Source organism: Miscanthus floridulus, chromosome 2 (assembly GCF_019320115.1).
Source record: "Miscanthus floridulus cultivar M001 chromosome 2, ASM1932011v1, whole genome shotgun sequence".
NCBI lineage: Eukaryota > Viridiplantae > Streptophyta > Magnoliopsida > Poales > Poaceae > Miscanthus > Miscanthus floridulus.
The window spans coordinates 144,123,105-144,146,825 of record NC_089581.1 but is presented as its reverse complement, the minus strand read 5'-3'; the positions used below and the strand labels follow the sequence as shown (position 1 = coordinate 144,146,825).

Below are 23,721 nucleotides of genomic sequence, written 5' to 3'. Positions count from 1 at the left end.
GTGAAGATGCTCTGAGGACCTCATTTTAGTGTGACCATGAGCTTCCGTCCATAAGCTTATCCTGTAGTTTATGCTAATCGTTGTGTGAAGCTCTGGGTAGACTTGATTAGCATATTCTTATAAACAGTTTGCTTGTTGCTATATTATAAGGACATGTTTATAGTGATGGCCTAATGACTTATTCTTATGCCCTGTTAGATTTGCTGAAGAGACAATCTAAAAATACTGTTGGCTGATTTGTTGTGAGAGAAAAATATTGTTCCTTCGCTAAAAAGTACGGCTCATAAGACGAACGAATAAGTCATACATAGGGTGAGTTTTTTTTGCATAGACTAAGATTTGTCACATTAATTTTTTAAGCCCAATTCATATCCCACGTCTCGGGCCATTTGGTTAAGGGAAAATTGGTCTGGTAGCATTGAAAGATAGCCGTATCCGGAAAATACCATCGAAATTTTGCCGCTCCGTAAAATACCATCGAAAGAATGCAAGGTCACCTGGATATAGCATTCTGTCATGTTTGGAGCAAACGCCGTCGCCTCCGTCAAGCTCGTCCCCTTCTCCTTCCTGAGGTGAGCGTGGCCACTGCCTCCGCTCCAGGCGGGGGGGCCATGGCAGCAAGCTCCCGTCTGGCTGCTGCGGGCGGAATCGCGGGCTGGTGCACAAGCACGTTAAGCTAGCTGCCTTCTGGTTCTGGCTAGGCGAAGGAAATTAAAGCAGGTTGCATCGGTGCGTGCCTTGAGGAAGATGTCGACGTCGCGGTAGAGGCCGTCGGTGACGACGCGAGCGTGGTCCGGGAGCAGCTCGGCGAGGGAGATGAACTTGGACGGGAGGATCTTGGAGTCGAGCGCCACCTCCGCGAGGTAGCTGTCCAGCAGCTTGGCTGCCTTCACCAGGAGGCTCTGCTTGGGCGACCGCGGGCTGTCGTAGTCGAACCCGGCGTCCTCCTCGTTGTGGTCGTCGTCGAGGTTGAGGAACACCGAGAAGATGCGCGCCACCACGTCCGTGTCGTACAGCGCGTGCTGCTGCCCGTGCCTGCCCGGCGTGGCCGCGCCCGCGCACGCGCCGGCGGCGATGAGTATGTCCTCCAGGATGGCCTGGTCCAGCTGCATGCCGATCCGCTTCTCCAGGTCAGCCCTGCAGATGCTGGACGCGGACACCGACATCGCCGTCTTGAGGAGCCCCGAGAGGAAGGCCATCGGCACGGGGCTCTTCTTGGACTGCGCCGGGAGCAGGCCCACGATGGCCTCCGCGACGGCGCGCTGCTTCTTGACGGCGTCAGCGTTCGCGGCACCGCCGCCGCATCTGTGCACGTCCCTGGCCATGAGCCCGTGCAGCGAGTTCTGCGCGTAGTTGATGAGGATCCGGGTCACCGTCTCCTGCTTGAGCCCCTTGGCCTTGACCGCGGACAGCAGGCGCTGGAAGAAGTCGAGGCCGAGCGCGGCCACCGACTTGCCCCACCAGTCGCCCTGCGAGTCGAGGTCGGCGAACGCCGCGGCGGGCTTCAGCTGCGCCGCGCACTGGTCCAGCTTGGACAGTCCCGACGTGATCTGCTCCTTGCACACGTTGCTAGCGATGGCGGCGATGAGGCGGGGCATGAGGCCGACGTCCTCGGCGGCCGGGAGTAGCGCCTCGCAGCTGCGGAGCACGGCGACGGAGCTGGCGATGCTGGGGAGCACCGCGTCGCGGAGGAACGCCTCGGCGCGGAGCTCCAGGCTCTTATCGGAGAAGTCGTCGGTGATCTGCAGGCAGTGCGTGGCGCAGCGCAGCATGGCGACGTTGGCGACCGTGACGTCCACGTGGACGCCGTAGCAGAACTTGGCGGCGAGCTCGAACGCCGGCGCGCCCCCCGGGGTGCTGTACAGGTTGAGCCGCGCTAGCTTGGCGTCCTTGGCCTCCGCGACGAGCCGCCGGATCTTGCCGCTCCGGGACACCAGCGGGAACTGCGCGAACAGCTATGCCGTCGGCGTTAGCACATCGTTTTGGTTTTCTGCCGCGTTCTTGTGCAAGGCCAAGGAGCTCTCAGTCTCTCACCTCGTGGAGCGCGAAGCTGGAGGTGCCGACCTCGACGGTGAGGTCGATGAAGACATCGGTCGGAGGCCTGCAAGACGTAGTACGAAGAGAGGGTTCAGCTAAGTTCGCGATAGGATCGGAGCACAGGAAGGAGAAGGGGACGAGCTTGCCGGAGGCGACGGCGTTTGCTCCAAACGTGACGGAATGCTATATCCAGGTGACATTGCATTCTTTCGATGGTATTTTACGGAGCGGTAAAATTTCAATGGTATTTTCCGGATACGACGTTCTTTCAATGCTACCAGACCAATTTTCCCTTTGGTTAAGTGGCGAGCCGGCTACTCCGCTTGCCTACCATCTCTCTTGATTGGGGAACAAACTTTGGGTTTGTTTTGCAAGGATCCCGGTGGCTCTGGCTCTGGTTGTAGCTCCTAGGAGTCGAAACCGGTGAATCCGGTGAAATTCGACTTCATCCGCTCTTTATGTTTTCTAGTTATTTTTTCTAAAGAAAGAGAAATGTGACTACATCGGTTCGTCCTACAATATCACTCCTAAAAGGAACCGAAGAAACCCTCTCCTCCAGCCCGGACCTCAAACTCCGTTTCACTAGAGCTCGTGGAACCGGTGAAGAGGACAAAGATATGGAAGGCGAAATTTGGAGTCAAAAGCATAGCCCTTTTGAAAATGCAGGGGCTGTTGATGGTGGTGGAAAGTGTGAGATTGAGAAGACTGATCGAAGAGGGTGTGATGCTATCACGGTGGTGGATGCATTCATGGTTGCATTATCTGCATCCCCAAAAGCTGGTCGGGTAAAGAGGATATGGCCAGAAGTCATGTCGCCGACCCCAGAAAGGATAGTGCTGGGTTGTGCAGTTGTGCTCGTGCTCTGCTCTCTCTTGCTTGCTTCTTTGCTTACTGCTGGCACACCTACGCACTACGCTGCTTCAGCCGTCTAAAAAAAGAGTGTACTTCTCGTTTTTTTAATAAGTCAAGTAATTTTAAATTTAATAAAATATATAGAAATATATTAGAATTTATGGTACCAACTCATTACCATTAAATTAAAAAATCGGTTAGCTATAACGAAGAATAAGACAATCCCTTCCTTCACAGCGCTAAGCACCGGTTTAAAATTGGCGCAAAGAGTTGCAGCGCGCAGAACATCAGCAGCCGAACTGGTTCGTTGGCGGGCGGCGTCCGGGCCACGAGCAGCACAGGGCCCCGTGAGCCACGCCACGCGGCCTACGGGATACTCCGTCCGACTTGTCCCGCGGTCACGCACCCGCAGGGGGCCGCCGCAGGCGACACGCAATCTAGCAACTATAGCAAGGCAGGCGGCAGTGGGGCCCGCGCAACAGTGAAGGAACCGCCAGGAGACCGTATCCTGTAAATGTCCATACTGCCCAAGGTACGGCGGCCCGACACGAAGCACACAATTTTAGCCCGAACCAATCACGGCACGCCCCGATGGTCAACGGGCCAGGGCTGACCCGGCCCGAGGGAGCATGCCGTGCCTGGGCCGCTGCTCAGGCCCGTGGGCTGGCACGGCACGGCCCAGCCTTCGACGGTGGGCCCGAGCGCGGCCCACTGTCCCCACCTCCCCCCCTCATATATAAGCGAACGCCACGGTGGCTCTCCCTCACACCCCGAACCCTAGCTCATTTTATTTCATCCCGCCGCGCCGCTCTCATCTCGCCTCGCTCTCGCGGTCTCGTCCTCGCAGTCTCGGCTCTGTCCTCCTCGACTTCGGTGAGGTGACCTCGACGATCCGCCTGTCGCCGGTGAGCAGCTCCCTACTCATCCTACCTGATCCCTCCCTGCTCCCTCTTCGCCTCTCCCTTCTCCCTATCCCTATCTCCGCTCTAGATCTCGGTGATTATGTGAGTTCGTGTCCCCGTCTGCCCCTCCTCTGCCGCTCGCTGTCCTTCTAACTGGTGTGTCGTCTTCTCTGGCACCGGGCTCCGGTTGCGCAGGTACAACCCTAACCCTAACTCTCCTCTTTTTCCATTGATGAATGATGATTGATCTATTCTGATATATTGTTTTCCTCATCCTCCATGTTTTTACGCAGGTCGGTAGCCGATGCGTCGTCCTCTAGCAGTGGCATAGGAGCGACCAAGGCGGCCCCGCGCACCGTTGAGGAACGGTGCTGGAGAGCCCTCCGCGGCCGAGGGCGCCATGGCTGGTGCTGATGACGAGATCGTCTGGCCGCTCACCGGCAACGACGATCTCATCTGCTAGAAATTGCTTCTCATTTAAATGCAAGTGAAAAAGATCAAAATCTAATTGCTGTTATATATCTTATGAAGCTTAAATTCCTTAAATACTGGCAGCGTATACCTTTGGTATATTCATTTGCATTCATTCTTGATCCTAGAGTTAAGATGAGAGGTTTATTTAGAGTCCTGGAATTACTTAAAGAGAGCACTAGTTGTGATTATACTTCATATTATGCTGATGTGAAAACTGAAATTTACAAGTTATTTAACAAATATGAGAGAAAGTTTGGTGCAGCTAGGAGTCAAAGGGTTGCACAGTCTGCAAGCCATACAGGTAAGAGAAAACAGGCATGGGGAAGAATCTTTGGAGGCCTTGGATCTGTTGTTGGTCCTTCCCCTGCCTGTGCCCCCACTTTATTTTCATCTGCTTCTACTGCTAATGAGCTCTCAGTTTATCTGGACAGTGACAATATCACTGCATATGATGATGATTTTGATTTACTTCTCTGGTGGCGTGACCACAAACTAACATATCCAATCCTATCTATAATGGCTACAGATATTATGTATGTTCCTGTTTCTATTGTCTCTTCGGAATCATGTTTTAGCTTGACAGGAAGGATAATTGAAGAGCGGTGACGTCGCCTGTTGCCTGAAACTGTGGAGATGCTGGCCTACATAAAGGATTGGGAGTTGGAAGAAAGCAGATTACAACATGGTGTTGACAACCAAGAGCTGGAGGACTCCTTTAATAATCTATACCTCGATGAAGATGCAGATGGGGCTACTGATACTGCTGGTTCATCTGGGGCTGGGGCTGGTTCATCTGGGGTTGGTACATCTAGGGCTACTGGTAATTAATCTGTTATCTCTATTTTGTATCTGTCATCTGTGATTGTGACAGTGTGACTTGGAACCTTTGAACAATGATGACTTATTAAGAGCTGTGCTGCACTTTTTTTCTCTTTTGTAGGGTTTCTCACAAGGGTGAGTTTTACCTAGAAAGGTTTTTAATGAGGCAGCATTGCACAAATAGCTCAGTTATTTTAATTCTCTTTGTCTCCTTTGGTGGCTTTTGTTAGAAACTTAGAATTGAGAATCTGTGACTGTGATCAGTTTATTACGTGTGATTTTGTGAATGTGAAATACTGAAATGTAAATGAATTGTGAAATGTGATTGTGAAAATAGAGAAGTGTTGGATGAGAGAAGCAGTTTGAGGTGTTTTAACGGCACCGGGCTGTGGGCTGGCATGACCCGCGGATTTGACCGTGCTTACCAGGCCGGCACGACTCGAATTTCGGCCCGTAGGGTCGTGCTTGGGCCGATAGCCAGGTACGATACCTAGAGGGGCACGACACGGGAGGCACAACGTGCCGTGCTGGCCCGTCCCGTGCGGGCTGTGCTTGGCCCGGGCCTGGCCCGACCCATCGGCAAACTATCGCCCTGCTCGTTTTTGGCCCGGCCTGTTGTCCAACTATCACCGTTTGTGCTTGTTTGGCTTATAAGCCATGGCTAAAAGTACTATTAACTGATTTAGTGAGAGAAAAATAATATTCGTTAAATACGATCAGCGAACAGGCTGTATACCGTATCCACAGAGTCACAGACCGAAGCTGCTGCCGTCCCACGGCGCCCACCACAGGCCATGAAACACGAGCTTGTGTCGACACTCGACAGCGACCAATAATGCCTTTGCTGGTTGCTTGCCCCCACTGCTCCATCGGCTGGTCCCCCGTGTTCACATACATGACGTCTCAGTCATGGAAGGTGGTGGTCTGGCTGAGCTTGGAAGCTACCCGTGGCGGTCAAACTCATCGCCGCAAGATTCACTCATAAGTTTTGGAAGGATCCTTTCAAGCAGAAGAACTCTTTACTCAAAACTCAAGGGTCCAGAGTCAAGAGAAGAAAAACCCTGCTCCCGAACATGCCACTGTTTTGTGTTCTTGTGCCATAATCCATGTTGATCCAAGTCTTTGCTGGAGGCAAGCCACTCTTCCTCTTTGATAACAGCTCAGGTCGGCAGGTCGCTCATTGCAAGCGACAGAGACCACACACCTTGATTGCAAGAAAGAAACTGCATACCACAAGTAGGAGCATTTGCATCTAGAGTCCAGACAGACCATGAGACCAAAGGCCACACAACGCGGTGTCCCAGCAGGTCTCAGAACTGATACTGTAATATGTATAGCTATGTAATGTAACATTATCTCTCTACAGGTTTGTCAACCATTGGAACGAGCCACTTATACGAGCTATATATGACCCGAGACAAGATGTTAGGGCTGCAAACGCTAGTGCATCCCCTGCCAGTTTTCGCCTTCCAGATGTATGGATGGTACTGGACCCAAAAGAAAGAAACACTAGACTGGTATATCCAGGTTGTAAGCGGTGGCCGGTGGTTAATTAGTGAAAAAAGCATGGTGAGCGAATGGTGGGTGGATGGAATCAGCGGCGGACGCCCAGCCGATTCCTGCTGTTGTTGTTCCTTGGCTTGCCGTTGAGCGCTAGGTTTCGGTTCCCTTGCTTCGGCAGGTCTTGCGGATCCACCATTTGTATCGTCCGCTGCTTCTTCGCTGCATTTGCGCCAAATTGGAAACATCATTCATCTGTCTTCTTTCGAAACGACAATGGCATCATAATTCATCACATCAACCAGTCAAGAAATGTGGTGCTATTAGCAGAACTACGCATTGATCAATGGCTAAACTAAACATCCCATCCATACTGTAACTATGTAAGATATATCTCCTGGCACTGCACAGAACGAAAGAGATGGGTGCCTAAGGCTGAAGAAACGGCTTACCATTATTGAATTCTTGGTAACCCTCTTGAAGCTTGCGCTTTGTAGCCTCCAGCTTGGCATCCTTTGCGAGTTGTAGCTTCGCACAGACTGAGTTTTCATCATGCTGAGTTGGTGGCTGCTATATCGGCAGTGAAATGTTTTAGGCCAATAGTAGCAAAATATGCATCAAATAAATATAGTAAGTTGCTCCCAACGCAGTACGCTTACCTTAGGCATTGTCGGTTTCGGTCTTCTTTGAGCCACTGAGACATCTTGCTGCTGCTTTGGCTTCACTTCCGAACATTTCGGCCCCGTATGATGCGACATCTGAGGTCTCCCTGGACCGAAAGCTGCACTTGACGCCTTCACTTGCGCCCCTGAATTAGACTGCTGCCTTGTTTGCCAGTTGAATGCTTCATTTGGTCGCGATTGCTTCATAGCAGACTGGTCAAGTTTCCAGTTCTGCTCTGGGTCATACCATTGCCCCGTAGGTGACTGCTTGTTGACTGACTCTTGGCTTGCCGGATTACACTGCCCACCATCCTTGGCATCACTCCTAATGTCTGTAGTTTACAGGACAGGAGTGAGGTCAATGCAATATGTAACCAAGAGTCACCAGGGCATGTGGTGTGATCCAGGAAGTGCGATTACTCACTTCCATCATCATCCATTTCATCGAAGAACTTCAAAACCGATGCAGATTTTCAGCACGATAAGGCATCCAAGTTTGTCAGAACAACTGTAACATTGATAAATACAGTAATAAAAAGAAAGAGAGGCTGAAGTTTATGTGTCTGGTACCTCGGATAGCTGGATTGAAGTACATGGTGCTGCAAACAAGGCTGCCTCATCCATGGGAGGGGAAGGCAGACCCCCTTCTTCCTGATCCAGGCAAGAAGCATCCACTGATTGTGGTGTATGATCTGTGAATTATTTCAGCTAGATTATATATTAATCAAGGACAGAATAGGAAGGACATAACAGTGAAGAGTACATTGACTTTTGTATTCCTTACCCACAATGGGATCTCCGTTGTTCACCCACTCATTAACAGTAGCCTTCCAACCTCTAAAAATTCAGATCAAGCATAACATCAATCAAACATGTAAATACGAGAAAGCTGCATAAGACCAAACTAGTGTCTAAAATGATGGCCAAGTAATATAAAGAACTAGACATTTTTGGGGCAAGGAAAAGCACAAGCAGCTTACTCAATAAGCGATCGGACGAGTTGCCGAATCTGCTTCGAGCCATGCTTTCGCAGCGGTTTCACGGCCATTCCAATCTCAGTAGCCTATATAAGTGATTCGAGAGATATGAACAAACGCACAAAGAAGAGTTCATCAAGCACATGCAGCAGCGGCAGTTTCACTTCCGTCACGGCTCACCCTGATAGCGTCCACCGTGAATTCCAGCTGCCCCAGCCTCCCGAGATGCTCGAGCAGCGTGGCCTCTGACTGCAGGCAAGTCGAACACACAGCAAAGTCGATGAGAAGGGATTAATGCCAACGTCAGCAAATCAGAAACAGAATCAACAAACAGGGAAGCAATGGAGGACCTTCTCTTGGGCATTGGAGAGAGCCGCCTTGACACGGAACGCCTCGGCGACGACGTCGTCATCGCTCTTGTTCCGCGGCGCGGCGCCGCCGCCGTTGTTGACGACCTCGGCGCGGTCGGAGCTGCAGAGGCTGGGCACGCTGCCGGCGCCCTCGGGGAGGAGGAGCGGCGGCTGGCACGGGGTGGGGTGCCCCGGCTCCTCCGGCGCAGGTAGGGCGATGAGCGCGGTGTAGAGGCGCTCGGCGATGGCGTCGCGGCGCGCGCGGAGGGCGTCGGGGTGGTCGGCGGCGGCTACTCGGATGGCGGCGTCGATGGCGTCGAAGATGCTAGCCCGGGCGCCGCTGAAGAAGCCCCGCCAGTAGTCCAGCGACGCCGGCGGCTGCGGCGGCGCCGCCATCCGAGCCAAGATCGGCCGCCGCCGATCAAACCAAGGCTCTCTCTCCTTTGTTAAAGAAAGATTGCAGTCAATCAAGGTTGGTTCGTTTTTTTAATATAATCTTGGCAGTTTAATGGCAGGCGTTTTTCTTGATCTCGCGGTTCCAGGCCGAATCCAAGGGAACCTCGCGACCAATTAGTGTTGCAACCGGCGATCCAAGAAAAGAAAGAAGGGAGAGGGGAGAAGGCACGGCTTCTTTTCTTGGGCAGCGCGATCTGTGTCTCTCTTTGGTAATGGCGCCGCTGTATCTGTCTGTCTACGCCAAAGCTGGGGCCTGGAGGAGGCGGAGGCGGGGAGCTGGAGGAGGTGGTGAGGGAGACGATGGAGAGCGATAGGGACGGGGTTGGGTGGGCCGAGCAAAGCACGGCCGAGTGCTGCTCTGGTGCTGCGAGGACGGCGATTGCGAATAGGAATGCGAATGGAATGGATGCCGTAATCCAATCCAATCCGGATTCCGGTGGATTTCCTTCACGATGCGGATTCGATGCGAACGAGAAAAGGGAAAGAAATTCTGGGGGCGTCACGTCATCGACTCGTTGGTTGCGCATATACTTAGGCCATCGGGCCGGCCGGCTCGGCACGGCCCGGACACGGGCCAAGCACGGCCCGGAGGATGTCGGGCCGGCACGGCACGCCGTGCGTCTCGTGCCATGCCGCTGCGGGCCTCGTGCCTTGCCATCAGCCCAAGCACGGGCCTGTGGGTCTAAATCCGTATCGTGCCGGCCTGCTAGGCATGGCCAAATCACCAGACCGTGCCAGTCCGAGGCCCGTAGGGTTCAAAACATATCAAAAATTTATCTCAACAAGAAGTATTCAAATTTGAAGTATTTTTTTCCCAGAAGAGTTTCAAACCAAAACCAAAACCATACACATAGAGAACAAGAGGAAATTAAAAGGATAACTGAGCTGTGTGCAGTGCAATGCTGCCTCATTAAAAACCTTTCTGGGTAAAACTCATCCTTATGAGAAACCCCAGAAAGGAAAAAAGAGTGCAGCACAGCTCTTATAAGTCTTAAACATGTTCAAAGGTTTACATAATACATCACAGATACAGATCATAATCAAGTCTCAGGCTCTTAGCTCACCTCTCAAGTCTCACACTCTCACTGTCTCAATCTCAACTCTCAACTCAAGAACCACCAGATGTAAAAGCCACAGATGTAGATATGCTAGCAGAAGGAGCCCCAGAAGTAGATGCATCTTCATCAAGATAGAAATGCTCGAAGGAGTCTACCAGTTCTTGATTGTCAACATCATGATGTAGTCTTCTTTCACCCAGCTCCTAATCTTTTATGCAAGCAAGCATCTCCACATGTTCAGGCAATAGTCGATGGCGCCGCTCCTCAAGTATTCTTCCTATCAAGTTGAAACAAGATTCTAAAGACACTGTTGAAACAGGAACTGACATAATATCTCTAGCCATGATAGAAAGCACTAGATATGTTAGCTTATGGTCACGCCACCAGAGAAGTAGATCAAAGTCATCCTCATATGCAGTGACATTGTCACTGTCCAGATAAGCAGATAGCTCACAAGCAGCAGCAGAAGTAGATAAAGAATGACTGGGAGCAGAGGCAGGGAAAGGTCCAACAACACCAGATGCTCTAGGGCCTCCAAAAATTCTTCCCCATGCATGCTTCCTCTTACTTGTGATGTTTGCAGGATGTGTAGTCCTCCTTTGAGACCTAGCTGCACCAAACTTTTCTTCATACTTGTTAAACAACTTGAAAATTTCAGTTTTCACAATACCATAATAAGAACTGTAGTCAAAACTAGTTTTTTGTTATATTATGGTAAGAACATTAAATAAACCTTTCATTTTACCTCTAGGATCAAGAATGAATGCAAATGAATACATCAGAGGTATGTTCTTTCAGTATTTTAGGTATTTAAGCTTCATAGGATAGATAATAGAAAATAGATTCTGATCCTTTGAACTTTCATACAAATAAGTTATAATATCTAGCAGATGGTGCAGAATAAGTGAAATAGTTGGATAGTAAACACCAGAAAGAGTCACTGTGGAGTCATAAAAAACTTCCAGGAATTCAAGTATTTTATCAGCAATATACCAGTGACTTGCAGTTAACAACATTGAGCCATAGTTGAAATTAATAAACACAGAAAAAACATCCTTATATGGAAGCAGGTGTTTAAGCATAAGATATGTAGCATTTCATCTAACATCCATATCCAAACCAAACTTTCTAGGTCTAACACCCTTAACAATGCAAAAGTTCTTGAACAAAGCAATCATTTGATTAGATGAATTCAAAAAGTTAATAGCAGTTCTAAAATCCTCAGTGTAAGGTTTGAACCTTTTTAAGCCAGATTTTACTATCAGATTAATAATATGGCAAGCACAACGTTGATGCACAGGATGATACTTAACCTTATTAGGATCTGAAGGTGTAGGTGCAGGTGCAGGTGCAGGTGCAGGTTCAGAACCCAGATAACCAGCAAACATAGGTGTCAATGATTTCATAGCCTTAGCATTGGAAGAAGCATTGTCAAGAGTAACAGAGAACACCTTGTCAAGCAAACCAAATTCTTTAATCACACAAGCAACTTTTTTTGTAATATTCTCACCAGTATGTTTTACCTCAATCAAGCGGAGACCAATTACCTTTTTTCTGCAACTCCTAGTCAGCAGTCACATAGTGAGCAACAACACTGATATAGTCTTCCTTTACATTACCAGACTAAATGTCTGGTGTCAGACCAACAGAAGAAGCACCAGACAACACACAATTCTTAATTATATTACGTCGTTCATTAAAAAGTTTGCCAAAATCTCTAGTGGTGGTCTATCTAGAGACCTTAACAAACCTAGGATTATGAGCTCTAACAATGTATTCTTCCCAAGCATCAGTCTCACCAATTCCTAAAGATAGATCAAGCTTAGCAATCAAACGACATAATTCAGATCTAGCAACTTCAGGTTTATAATCCCAGTTATAAACAGGACCATCAGGATTGTATGAAAGCCTAGATTGAACCCTAGCACGTTGATCAGTTTTAATCCAATATGATTTTTGGTGCCTTTTTAAGTGACCAGTGCCAGCAGCAGATCTAGCAGACAAGGTAGATTTGCACATCTTACAAACAGCCTTGGTGTAAATTCTAGAACCATTAATAACCTCATAGATCTCAAAATCAGACCACACAGGCGATTTGCGCTTACTAGTGTTACCTGTACCAGCAATCGAAGGAGCAGAGCCGTTGGAGTTCGTAGTCGCCGTCGCCCCTTCGCCACCATCCGCGTCCACATCGATCGGAGCAGCAGAGCCGTCCCCAAGATCGATACCGAACAACGCAGCATCGTCGGCTCGAGTGTCGTCGTCGTTCTCGCCCTTTGGGGCCAGGCCAACCGGCAGGAGGCCATCCTCGTCGACCATGGCCGCCTCTCCAGCCCCGTTCCTCGACGGTGCGGGTGGCCGCCTTGCTCGCTCTAAGCCACAGCTAGAAGACGATGCATCGGCTACCGACCTGCGAAACAATGGAAGAAGAAGAAATCATAAGCATACATTGAAAGAAAAAGAAGAAATTAGAACATGGTTAGGGTTTCACCTGCGCAGCCGAAGCCCGGTGCCGAAGAAGACGATGAGCACCCAGAGTCCAGAGAAGACGACACTCAGTCAGCAACGACGGCGGACGGTGGAGGAGGGACAAACAGAGACAACCAACTCACATAACCAACGAGATCTAGAGGGAAGATAGGGAGAGGGAGAAAGGAGAGGCGGAGTAGGGAGCTGCTCGCCGATGGTAGGTGGATCATCGAGGTCACCTCACCGGAGTCAGGGAGGACGGAGCCGAGACCGTGAGAGCCAAGAACGAGGCGAGGCGAGAAAATGAGCAAGGGTTTGGGGTGTGAGAGCCGCCACGGCCGCGACGTGTGCTTATATATGAGAAGGGGGGAGGCGTTGAGGTCACCCCACCGGAGTCGGGGAGGACGAAGGCGAGACCGCGAGGGCAAGAGCCGAGACCCGAGAGCGAGGCGAGGCGAGAGCGAGGCGAGCGAGCAAGACGAGAAATGAGCTAGGGTTCGGGTGTGAGAGCCGTCGCGGCCGCGGCGTGCGGCTTATATATGAGGAGCGGGGGGAGGCGGGACGGTGGGCGGTGGGCCGGCCGCGCTGGGCGCGTGGGGAGGGGGTATGCCGGGCCGCTGCCGGGCCGACCGACTCAGGCGGGCCGTGCCGTGCCAGCCCACGGGCCTGAGTAGCGGCCCAGGCACGGCCTGCTCCCTCGGGCCCGCACGTCACCGGGCCGGGCCATGCTCATGTCGGGCTAAAAAAACGGGATTCGTGCCGTGCCGTCGTGCCTCAGGCTACATGAACATATATAGTTGCGCACTTGCGCATGCGCTCCTTGTCCTGGGACTCCTCGGTGAATGGGCCCTTGACGTTGTCGAGGTCCAGCCAATTCTGTCTACGGGCTGGAGAGCGATGCAGGAAAGATCATAATGAAAGCCCACATAAGACTTGGGCCAACTGTAGATTTTGTTGGACCTCGGTCGTTTTCCGCAACAAAATGGTCAACCAATGAAGCTCGGTAAGTGATCAGATCGAGTTCGTTTAATTAATCAATTAATCTGGAAGAAGAATAAAAGATTAATGAAGACTTCAGTAGTATACAAGAGATCAGACAAGGTCAAGAAGCTCTCGTCACATGCAGGTTACGTTTAGCATGGGGCTCGCCGATAATTGAGGCAAGCAATGACGCCGAATATCAATACCATAACATAACATAATCGAGTCGACGCCCCCAACAGCAACAGTCGACACGGAACGTGCGGGTATTCATAACATAACATGCTACGCTACTAATTAAGCATTTCCCAACTAATCTGCGAGCAAGCAGCCGCGGCAGGGCAGTGCATGTACTCCGTAAGCCACAACGGCCCGGCCGTTAATCCCTGACGGCGGCGCGCTTTCCTTCCTGATTATTAGGTTGGTGACGTGCTCTGATTCGATGACCCCCACAATACCGAGCAAATGCAAGGGGCTCCGCGTAAAACGTCGTAACGGACTCCCGCCATCCAACGCCCGGGCCCCCTCCTTTCCCGCCACCAGCGTCGCGATCCGACGGCCCCGATCGATCGTCGCTGGGCGCGACTACGGCCTACCTGCTCGGGGTCCGGGATAAGCGGCACCGGCCTTCTTCTGGCTGCTGCCTGGGCCCTGGGCCCCGCCCCCGACCTGGTCGCCTCGTGCTCCTGGGGATCCCCCGCTCAGGATCCTCTGCGCCCACGACGGGGATCATGGCGGCCACAGAGTGGGCTGCAGCGCCGGATCCGGACGCGAGAGGGGCGCATGCAAGGCGCACAGATTGCTCGCTTTTTACTGCTCTGCCATGCATGGTCACTGTCACTGGTGTGCTCGACTTTGGCGTGATGGCGTGCCAATCCCAACGGATTTGTCACGCAGTAAGGACTTGTTTGGTGTACGTGTCTCAATACATACTTGGTGAAACGGATTGTAGTAAAAATTAAACCAAGTTCCGTTACAATTTACTTCAGTACTTCAATTATTTACCACAAAAATGTTACTAACTTTCTTCCCAAAATGGGCTGTGTCCAGTTTTGTACTGTGTTAAACTTATGTATGAGTAAATTCTTGTATCGAGTCTATCAACAGTGGCCTTGTTCGTGTGCCCTTAAACCCGGCTTGATCTGCATCTTTTTTCATCCGAAACCGTGTTTTTCTCTCATAAATTCCTCCAAGTGAACGGGGCCAGTATATTAGAGTCTACAATATCAAATAAGTTGTTTCATGACTAAGCTTAAACAAGTGTGGTGTGTTACACTATTTCGTGGCGAATAATTTGAGCACCACAGCTGTGAGAATGTGGTTAAAAGATGAGTCCATGGCATCATATGGACATGGTGCTAAAAAAATATGGCACGCCATAATGAAATTGTGGTTGGCAACCCTAGTCTTGAACTAAAAATGCCTATGTAATGATGTAGGTGTTGGCACATTTGTATATGAAGTTTTGTAAAAAAAATTTGAGAATCTTCACTTATATGAGAAAACAACTAAAATAACTTTTACTCTGAAATGAAGGTAGTGTTGAGGATTCCTTTTCCATGTAGTTTAGGCACACATGGTCTACTCTTATTTTTTAATTGATTTTTATATGCGTGCAAGAATTAGACGCCGAGGGGGTTAAAACAAATACAATCAAATGGTGGAGGAGGATGTCATATCTTCATCCAATTCCAATTCAGTTATAAGACATATACAATCAGAACAATGACTAATGCATGTCAGGAATTTGGATACAATCACTATATGTACATTAATTAAAGCCAAATTCTCTATAGTGACACCCCTTTTTTTATGCCTCTAAAGTAACATTTCTAGTATTTCATATCAGTAGCCCCCATATTAATTAAGATCAATAGGAGGATAGCAATAATGTTAAGGTTATGCAAGTGGAAATAGTATGAATTAATAAAATCAAAACACATAGTACAACGTACAAAAGGGGGAATTTGTTGAGCTTTTCTTTTTCTACCGATGGTCCTTCCTGCCTTGTGAACCAGGAAACAAGAAAGAAAGATGCACGTTGTGCCGTGTGGCCCTAGCAAAAGGAGAGATGCGATACCCCCGGCCGGAGTGCCGGACCAGCGATCGCCATTCAAAGCTGCCACCCGCCCCCCTGCTCCCACTGCCAGCCCAGAAGCCCTACCACCAGGCTACCAGCAGAGAGAGAAGGCGAGCGCGCGAGGCGCGAGCAGAGCAGCAACCACCTCCGCCTCCGCCTCACCCGCTGGCCCGCACCGCATCGCCCTCGCCCTCGCGAGATCCCCAATCCCGCCGCAGGTTCCTCACCGGAGCGACCCCCATTGCGGCGCGGGGTTGCCGGCCGGTTCCGCGGCCAGCAGTTCTCCCCCTGCTGCTGTTGCTGTGAGTCCCGCGGCTTGATTCGAGCTCTGCTGCCGTGGAGGCGGCCGCCCGAGCCGCGCGCATTGCGAGGGTTAGTTACTTCTCGGTATCAACCATTATTTCTCCTCCCTACGCCGATTTTGGCGTGCCTTTTCTTAGCCTTGGCGATTTGTTTGATGCGTGCATGTACTCCTCGCTCGGGGAGCGGAGATTTTGGATCTTTCCGCACTGTTCCCTTGTTGTAGCGTTAAGGTTCTTCGCGTTCTGCGTTGTTCATCATCGAGACGCTGGCTTGGGTTGCCAGCGTAGAAGATTGATGCGCGGGGCCAGGGCTCGCATTTCCTTGGAGCGGTTGGGTGGTTAGTCCTGGGACGGGAATGGGATGCCGTGTGGAGTCTGAATTAGTTCAGCGCTACAGCTGGACTCCAGTTGTTTATACTCTTGATGGGGGGGGGGGGGGGGGGGGGGGGGGGGGGGGGGGCGCTGTAGAGCTTGCAAATACAAATACTCGTCTACTTGCACTCTGGGGCTAGTAGGAGTAGGCTAACCTCCGTATGTTTCTTTCCGAAGCATTGCTTGGTCTACGAAGATACGATCTTATCTTCGGGTCTACGCCAATAATTGTACTAGCGTACTCGAGAAGAAAATAGCTGTACTGGCTTCGCGTGCTAACGGAGGTTCTTATAATCTTGTGTTGATAAAAAAAAGGGAAATACGGAGTAAGCTCCAATTGGATGCCACATCGACGGGCTAAGCAACTCAATAGTTCCGATTTCTTGACGTGCACTTACTTATGCTCTACCAGTGTAATGTACTGCTATTTCTTTCAAGCCAAAGGTCCTTACAGCTGAAGCTGCCACGGATGACTTCCGATTTCGTTCTTGGTTTCGTAATTTGTTTGACTTTCTACATGTGGAATAAATGAGGGTAGCGACGGGAAGCTGTCATGTGAGGAAATTCTGACCTTCTGTGGCATCACTAGATGCCGCTCTCCTGTTTACAGTCACCTCTCTAGCAGTCTAGCTCTGTGCTACCAAACACTTGCGTTTTCCTAACAAACAATGGTGGCCCACTCCCAACTGTAAAGCACGGATGCTTTTCTTATTCACTGATAAAGTTGCATTCTTCCCGTCCCCTGACTGTCCTTTTTGTGAATTTCAAGAAAGCGATGACAAAAGTGCTTGGTTCCACTCTGGTCTTAATTTCAGCTGAGATTACTCGAATTTGCTGTTAAGTGGAGGCTTATATGGATTCATGCTGTATTATTTTGTCTAACACTTGCAGGATGCAGTCATTTGTTATCCATTTGTTTGCTGCTAGAAAATCAACCCTTTGTGACCGTCTTTATGAGTGCCTATTTTTTTTTTCCTTTTCTTCTGGTGCGTATTGTTAAAGAAAGCATTTGGACATTGGTGTTCTTTTTTCTCTCTTGAGAATCCGCCTTTTGTTTCCTTGTTTTATTATCATCTCAGAGTTAAGCTCAATTGATGTTTATCATTTGCTGCACGCAAGCTGTACATGGTAGAGACAATTAGGTCATATTTTAGTGCCTATCCAGCCTGTATCCACCTTTATATTCTTGGATTCCATTGTGCAAGCTCTGCTGTTTGGTCAATATTCTTTTCTTTATGACATGCTTTTTAGGAAAAGAAAATGTGAAATGGCAATATTTTTATCCAAATAGCATATAGAAATGGTAAATTCTGAATTTCACAATAACAGTTCTTTGTTTTGTGGACCAGGATTCAAGGGTATTTTATAGATGACAAAGGCAGCAACTCTTTATGGGAGCAAGACACAGAGTGAGGCCCTGCGGCCAGGGCCATTGCGTCCAGCAAATATTATCAGAAATAAATTCCCCACATACAAGAATGGTTCAAATGGTATAGTGATCAAGCTGGCTGATGGTCCAGAAATGCCACCTCTCAAGGAGATCGTTGCAAAGGAGACTGCAGATCTACTTGATCGTCGTCAGCGTCTCTCTGTCCGTGAACTTGCGATGAAGTTTGAGAAGGGTCTCAACACTGCCACGCTGTTGTCGAATGAGGTTCAGACCCATTCATTTCAGTGTATTCGTGCCAGTTGTATTTAAATTGATTCAATAACATAATACCACTTTTCATACTTCTATGATTACACAAATATGTAGTGCACCTTATTAGTGTGTTGGCTTATCCGTTCCCTGATGAATGTAGTTTTCCAATAATTGTAAACCTGACCAAACATATAACACTGAATATTTTGTTTGACTTGCACACACTGGCAGGTTAAATGGAGACAAGTAGCTTTGCTGGAGCGGGATATCCTTTTGAAGAATCTAAAGAGTGTATTGGAGTCACTGCGAGGTCGGGTGACAGGCAAAACTAAGGATGAAATCGAGGAGTCTATATCTATGGTTGGTTTCTTCATATTCTTTTGCCAATTTATTGGGTTTCCTTTCCCCTTGACATATATATATTTAATAATATCATGTCTTATAAATGTATTATACATTTGCTGAAAAAATTGTACTCCACCTAACCTAGTTTAATGTGTAAGCATGTTTCCTAAATTCTGTAATTTTATTTTTTTTGTCAAGAAACTCTCCGGCAACCTGCTGAGGTGGTGCTCCTTTTTCATTTTGATATTTGATTGGGGTGTAACATTTTGTAGGTGGAGATCCTTGCGGTTCAGCTCTCCAAAAGAGAAGCTGAGTTGCTTCAGCAAAAAGAAGAGGTCACAAAATTAGCAAAATCATTAAAGCAGGTGTGTTTTACATTATTGTATAACTTATGTACATGTGTGTTAATAGTTTGAGGAACGAGAATCTATTTACTTGAAATATTCCAAAGTTCTTACTGTCATGATTCAGTCATCTTGCACTGTTTATTGTTCCCCACCAACTTGTTTAGCTTAAAGGTTGCTGTTTGGTAGCTATGTTTTCAGAGGATACCTTGCTCAACATGTGAGAGATCTGCAACAAGCTGACTTAACTGTTAAATCTCAATATCTTCTAGAAAATACCTCAACCAGGAATCTTAAAGTTCCCAATTGATATGTAGATTTGAATTGCCATGACCATAGAGAAGGGGTTCTTATGTTCGACTGAGGAACACACCCATTGATCATAAAAATAAGTGGCCCATTTACCCCACTTCGCCCTAAGGCATTTAATTATCAAAATTATAATAGATATATGGAACTATGCGCCACTTTGTAGTTTATACTAATACCCATTGCTGTTGAAGGCCTGCCTAAAAAATTGAATCTTGTTGTAATGGTATGGTAGTCCTTCATTTCACCTGACTTTCTGTAATTTAAAAATTGCTCACAAATCGTGTAGCTACTTATGTGAGCATAACATATGATTACCTTACTTTGGATTTGATTTCCTTACTCATTGTAAACATTATGCTCTGGCGTTAATTTCCCTCAAGAAAATGGCAGCGCTATGGGTTTAGCCATCTAGTCTCCGCATTGACATTGTTATTTGTTTACAAGTTTGAGGGTTTGCTCCTTTCTAATCTTGTTCATAGGCTTCTGAAGATGCAAAGAGAATTGTTGAAGAAGAAAGAGCTAATGCTCATACAGAAATAGAAACCACTAAGAGTGCTGTCCAGAGAGTTCAGCAAGCAGTTCAGGAGCATGAGAAGATGTCCCAAAATACTGGGAAGCAAGTATGGGATAAATTTTAGAAATTTTCATCCTCATTACATTCCAATTGATACAAGCTGACCCATAAATTTGCTGCCTCTACTTTAAGTGAAGTTTAGACATACTTGTTGTTAGAATAGGCGCCTATGGGCCTGGCGCCCAAGCCTATTGGCTGGGCTGCCTCTAGGGATTATGGTAGATGATTATTGATTAGGCAAGGATCACCGTTGATTGGATGTTTCTATAAACCCTTTCTGATCCTTGCCTATATAATGTACTCCCTGTACCCATATCAATCTATCACAATTTCCCGAGACCTATTCGCTCTCATGGTATCAGCCGCCTAAGTTTAGGTCTTCCCTTCCGCTGATGAGGCAAGGATCACCGTTGATTGGGTGTTTCTATAAACCCTTCCTGATCCTTGCCTATATAATGTACTCCCTGTACCCATATCAATCTATCACAATTTCCCGAGACCTATTCGCTCTCACTTGTTAATACACTTGTCTTGTCTTACCCATCTATATTTCCTATATAATTGCATTATTACATAAACCAGTCTGATCAGTTCTGAAAACCTGCTTAATTCTCTGGACCTATACAAATTATAAATTTTAGTTACATGAAAGTTTATCTCTGCATATATGCATATTATTTGGAACTTGCAGAAGTTATTCCCTTTGTATATACATATATGCATCTAGTGGTTTTACATCATTTCAAATTTATAAACAATCTTATTTTCATACCGTTTTCAACTATGGACATGTATGTGATATCTATTTGATGTTTGGAAGGACATGGAAGAACTAAAGAAAGAAGTTAGAGAAGCCCGGAGGATCAAAATGTTGCATCAGCCCAGCAAGGTTGGGATATACCTACTATACAACTCATTATATCATTGGAGTGTGTATACTCTCTTTGTCGTATGGTAACATGGTACATTTTGCGTTTGTCTAGGCAATGGATCTGGAAAATGAAATACGAATTTTACGTAACACATTTGCTGAGAAGTCCAAGGATTGTGTTAATCTTTTGAAAGAGGTATTTTTTTATTGTTACAAATACCTTCTTCAATTTGTTAGTATACTGGAATTGGTATTATTTAGTGTACTGGAAGTAGTTAGTATAAATAACACAAGCAGGTGCAAAGGCACCATTTTACTCAGAAGCATGATGCGTATATGCCACTTCTTTTGTTTGGGGGGAAAAGCTATGGTACTGCTTGGATCAGTCACAAAAAGTGAACTGTGTGTCTCTCACTGCTGTACTCAGACAGCCTCAAGCTCTTTTATTGTCAACATCTGAACTCTGAAGTGTTTCCAGCAGTAGTGATCTTTTGTCGTGTCAAATATAAGACCTTGTTACATTACTGATTTGGAAATATGTTTCTGGCAGTTGGAAATGCATAAAAGGTTAAAAGAAAATGGTACCATCCCTTCATTCGATCTGGAAGGTCTCCAATGCTTAGGATCAATGCTACGTATAGTTGGTCTGAGTGGTACTCACATGGATTTGTCAAATATTTCAATCCAGTGGTTCCGGATACATCCAAAAGAAAGCAATAAAGAGATTATTTCAGGTGGAATCATGCTCTGTCTTTGTCTTGGTCTCTGCCTCTGTCTTATCTTCGCATTAAATTCAGAGTGCCAGTGCTTTTTACATCTTTTGTTTTTAACCTCTTTAGGTGCCACAAGACCAGTATATGCTCTAGAGCCACATGATGTTGGACGCTATTTGCAAGCTGAAATCGATGTTGGCGGTGAAATTGCAGTAGCCAAGACAGCTGGGCCAGTAGACCCTGGTTTGTTTGACTGAACACATTTGGCGAGCATTGTCTGTATGTTTTGGTTATTGCATGACTAACATGTGTTTATTATTGTTAGCAGATGCTGGATTGGTAGATTATGTGGAGACACTCGTAAGGAAACCTGAAACTGAATTCAATGTATGATTCCATCATCCTTTGCCACTCTATGGCATTTCTTTTGCTCAAATATGCCATGCTGAGATCACAATTTTTTTGAAGTATTCAATCCTATTTACCAAATAAGTAGCCTGAATTGGCATGACCAGTATATTAAACATAGCCATCTGCTGCTCTTAATTTGAATACTTCTCTTAATTTCTTTTACAAGGGGCACATGCACTACTCTTAAACATGTCATCTGCTGTTCTTAATTCGAATAGTACTTCTGGTAACATAGCCATACATGATACATCAAATCCCATCAAGGCACAACCATTAGAACCTTGAACGGGTGTTCTTAAGTGCACCTTGCGTTGTGTCTTATTACAGGTTGTTGTGCTTCAATTGAATGGCATTGACCAGCCAAAAGAGTCGGTTCATGTACTCAATGTCGGAAGACTGCGGATGAGACTTACTAAAGGGAAGTCTGTAGTTGCCAAGGAATTCTATTCCTCATCAATGCAGGTATGGTACAATGCATGAGTAACATCATATCTTCTCTTTTGTTGTTAGATAGTGATTGCGAAGGATTATGTTAGATTTGGTGCATGTATTATGGCAAAAAACACGCCTGTCATTAAGGGTTGTTACAAAGGTTTTCACCAATATTACTGGTAGTTCACTGCACCTATAGTAGTCATGTTCCCTTACACGCACGAGTTTGTATTGATATATTGCTCTTCTTCAATACTGCTACCAATCCAAGTTGACAAGTGAGAAGACTCTCCCTGCTCTTAAGGCCTTGCTGTTTTTTGTTACAGTTATGTGGTGTTAGAGGTGGTGGCGAAGCAGCCTCGCAGGCAATGTTTTGGCGACCCAGAAACGACCTCAGCTTGGTGCTAGCCTTCGAGAGCACTCGAGAACGCAACACAGCCATCATGCTTGCTCGGCGTTTCGCTATAGATTGCAATGTATGTGCCTTCGCCAAGCACTATGTACTAGTCTCATACTGCTGCAACATTTTTTTCTTACCTTACTGAAATGGTTGCAGATCATCCTTGCTGGGCCAGGAGACAAAACTCCCTGGTGAACGAAGATGGCACCTGTGCTCTGCCGATCCCACCACTCTTAACAATTCGCGATTCGTGCAGTGATGTACATCTTGCGTGCACAGCGTGTTTGCACCAGTTCCTCTAATTTTCATGTTCAGTCTGGGCTGTTCTGCTCGTCCTCGTGTTGTAGGTTTGTGAAAGAAGGCGCCGTGCGCACCATTTTAACCGCCTTGGCGCCGCCTTTCTATCTCACTGTGCTGTGTTTTTCAGTCGCGAGGGTTGTAATCTGTTGCTAGGAGATGCGACAGTAATGTAAGCTTGATGCAGTACACGTCTAATTGTGTTTGACATATGTTAGTGTTGATGTTGAAGCAATGATAGGTAATATGTGTGGGAGTGAGGGAAAAAACCTTGTAATCCGCCTCGGTCGTGATGTGAGCCCAAATACTGGCTCGTGGGTCTATCTCTTGTTCAATGATACAATTGCACGATTAGATTTGAAAATAAAAAATTGCCTTCAAGGACATATACATCCACGTGCATTCACCTTTGGATGTATATGGGTCGCGTGTGCAGCTAGAGAGAGCACACGTATCCTCATGTGCATCTGATGCACATAGAGCAGATGGGACAAAAATATTAAAATAAGATACAAATTTAGTCTATGTAGTTTAATGTTTTGGGTAATTGTTATCTAACTTCACGAGGAGGTATGAATTTGGTGTTTTTGGGGCACCACTCCAGGAGCTCTATATATTCACTTCTATATTTCTGGTGTCTATTTTTTTTGTTTAGCCGATAGGTAATTTCATTATTCGATAATACTATGACACGGGTGTCTGTCCATTTCCGGACATCGCGCGCCCACACACCCGCCTTGCTGTTGTCTTTCCCCGTGGCTCGCTCCCACTTCGCTCCGCGTTCCGCTTCAGTCCTTCACGGCTTCTCAAAAAAAAAAACCCAGTGCAGCCCATCTTCTCCATCACAGTGCCCCCCCCCGCCCGTCATGGCCTTCTCTAGTGCGGTGGCGCCGCACCCTGCCCCATCCCGTGCCACTCCGCGCCTAGCGTCGTGCCACCGTCTCGCGCCGCGCCCTCATCAACCTCACCCTTCGCGAAAGGGGAGGCAGGGGAGGCCAGCGCCTGCTCCTAGAGAGGCCAGCGCCTACGCCCCCATCCACCTCGCGCTATTGATGTGGCAGAACCGTCTGAAATAACATGCTTTCAGAG

General features: G+C 47.7%; 3 protein-coding genes across 4 annotated transcripts; 1 reads left to right on the top strand and 2 right to left on the bottom strand.

The window, feature by feature from the left end:
* Nucleotides 1-671: 671 nt before the first annotated feature.
* On the bottom strand, nucleotides 672-4,193 carry LOC136537202 (BTB/POZ domain-containing protein At1g03010-like). The gene is made up of 3 exons (XM_066529250.1): nucleotides 4,081-4,193; nucleotides 2,035-2,101; nucleotides 672-1,943 (listed from the first exon to the last, which is right to left on the bottom strand). The coding sequence occupies exons 1-3, from the start codon at nucleotides 4,191-4,193 to the stop codon at nucleotides 672-674; spliced, it is 1,452 nt and encodes a 483-aa protein (XP_066385347.1).
* Nucleotides 4,194-6,414: 2,221 nt separating this feature from the next.
* Nucleotides 6,415-9,483, bottom strand: LOC136539960 (probable mediator of RNA polymerase II transcription subunit 26b). Of its 2 annotated transcripts, none has more exons than XM_066531944.1 (9): nucleotides 8,574-9,483; nucleotides 8,404-8,472; nucleotides 8,227-8,309; nucleotides 8,031-8,083; nucleotides 7,817-7,938; nucleotides 7,671-7,698; nucleotides 7,244-7,578; nucleotides 7,037-7,154; nucleotides 6,415-6,806 (listed from the first exon to the last, which is right to left on the bottom strand). In XM_066531944.1, exons 1-9 carry the CDS (start codon nucleotides 8,967-8,969, stop codon nucleotides 6,679-6,681), a joined length of 1,332 nt encoding a protein of 443 aa, XP_066388041.1. In that variant the 5' UTR covers nucleotides 8,970-9,483; the 3' UTR covers nucleotides 6,415-6,678. The 2 variants fall into 2 exon arrangements, with proteins under 2 accessions (XP_066388041.1, XP_066388042.1); XM_066531945.1 differs by having other exon boundaries at nucleotides 7,037-7,151; nucleotides 8,574-9,475.
* A 6,157-nt stretch (nucleotides 9,484-15,640) lies between these two features.
* LOC136539959 (stomatal closure-related actin-binding protein 1-like) lies at nucleotides 15,641-23,022 on the top strand. The gene is made up of 13 exons (XM_066531943.1): nucleotides 15,641-15,989; nucleotides 17,641-17,945; nucleotides 18,165-18,293; nucleotides 18,551-18,643; nucleotides 19,414-19,554; nucleotides 20,329-20,397; nucleotides 20,492-20,575; nucleotides 20,930-21,113; nucleotides 21,219-21,335; nucleotides 21,421-21,479; nucleotides 21,831-21,965; nucleotides 22,262-22,411; nucleotides 22,492-23,022. Exons 2-13 carry the CDS (start codon nucleotides 17,661-17,663, stop codon nucleotides 22,528-22,530), a joined length of 1,485 nt encoding a protein of 494 aa, XP_066388040.1. The 5' UTR covers nucleotides 15,641-15,989; nucleotides 17,641-17,660; the 3' UTR covers nucleotides 22,531-23,022.
* Nucleotides 23,023-23,721: the final 699 nt, after the last annotated feature.

Bases quoted from the DNA above. Each gene is read 5' to 3' on its own strand.
- LOC136539959 (XM_066531943.1), top strand. From the start codon at position 17,661: ATGACAAAGGCAGCAACTCTTTATGGGAGCAAGACACAGAGTGAGGCC. The intron at 18,644-19,413 runs GTGTGTTTTACA...TCTTGTTCATAG, and splicing joins TAGCAAAATCATTAAAGCAG to GCTTCTGAAGATGCAAAGAG. The intron at 22,412-22,491 runs GTATGTGCCTTC...AAATGGTTGCAG, and splicing joins GTTTCGCTATAGATTGCAAT to ATCATCCTTGCTGGGCCAGG.
- LOC136539960 (XM_066531944.1), bottom strand. From the start codon at position 8,969: ATGGCGGCGCCGCCGCAGCCGCCGGCGTCGCTGGACTACTGGCGGGGC. The intron at 8,084-8,226 runs GTAAGCTGCTTG...CTGAATTTTTAG, and splicing joins CTCGTCCGATCGCTTATTGA to AGGTTGGAAGGCTACTGTTA. The intron at 7,579-7,670 runs GTGAGTAATCGC...TGTAAACTACAG, and splicing joins TGAAATGGATGATGATGGAA to ACATTAGGAGTGATGCCAAG.
- LOC136537202 (XM_066529250.1), bottom strand. From the start codon at position 4,193: ATGGCGCCCTCGGCCGCGGAGGGCTCTCCAGCACCGTTCCTCAACGGT. The intron at 2,102-4,080 runs GTAAAAACATGG...TACGTCTTGCAG, and splicing joins CGCATCGGCTACCGACCTGC to GCCTCCGACCGATGTCTTCA. The intron at 1,944-2,034 runs GTGAGAGACTGA...CTGTTCGCGCAG, and splicing joins CCAGCTTCGCGCTCCACGAG to TTCCCGCTGGTGTCCCGGAG.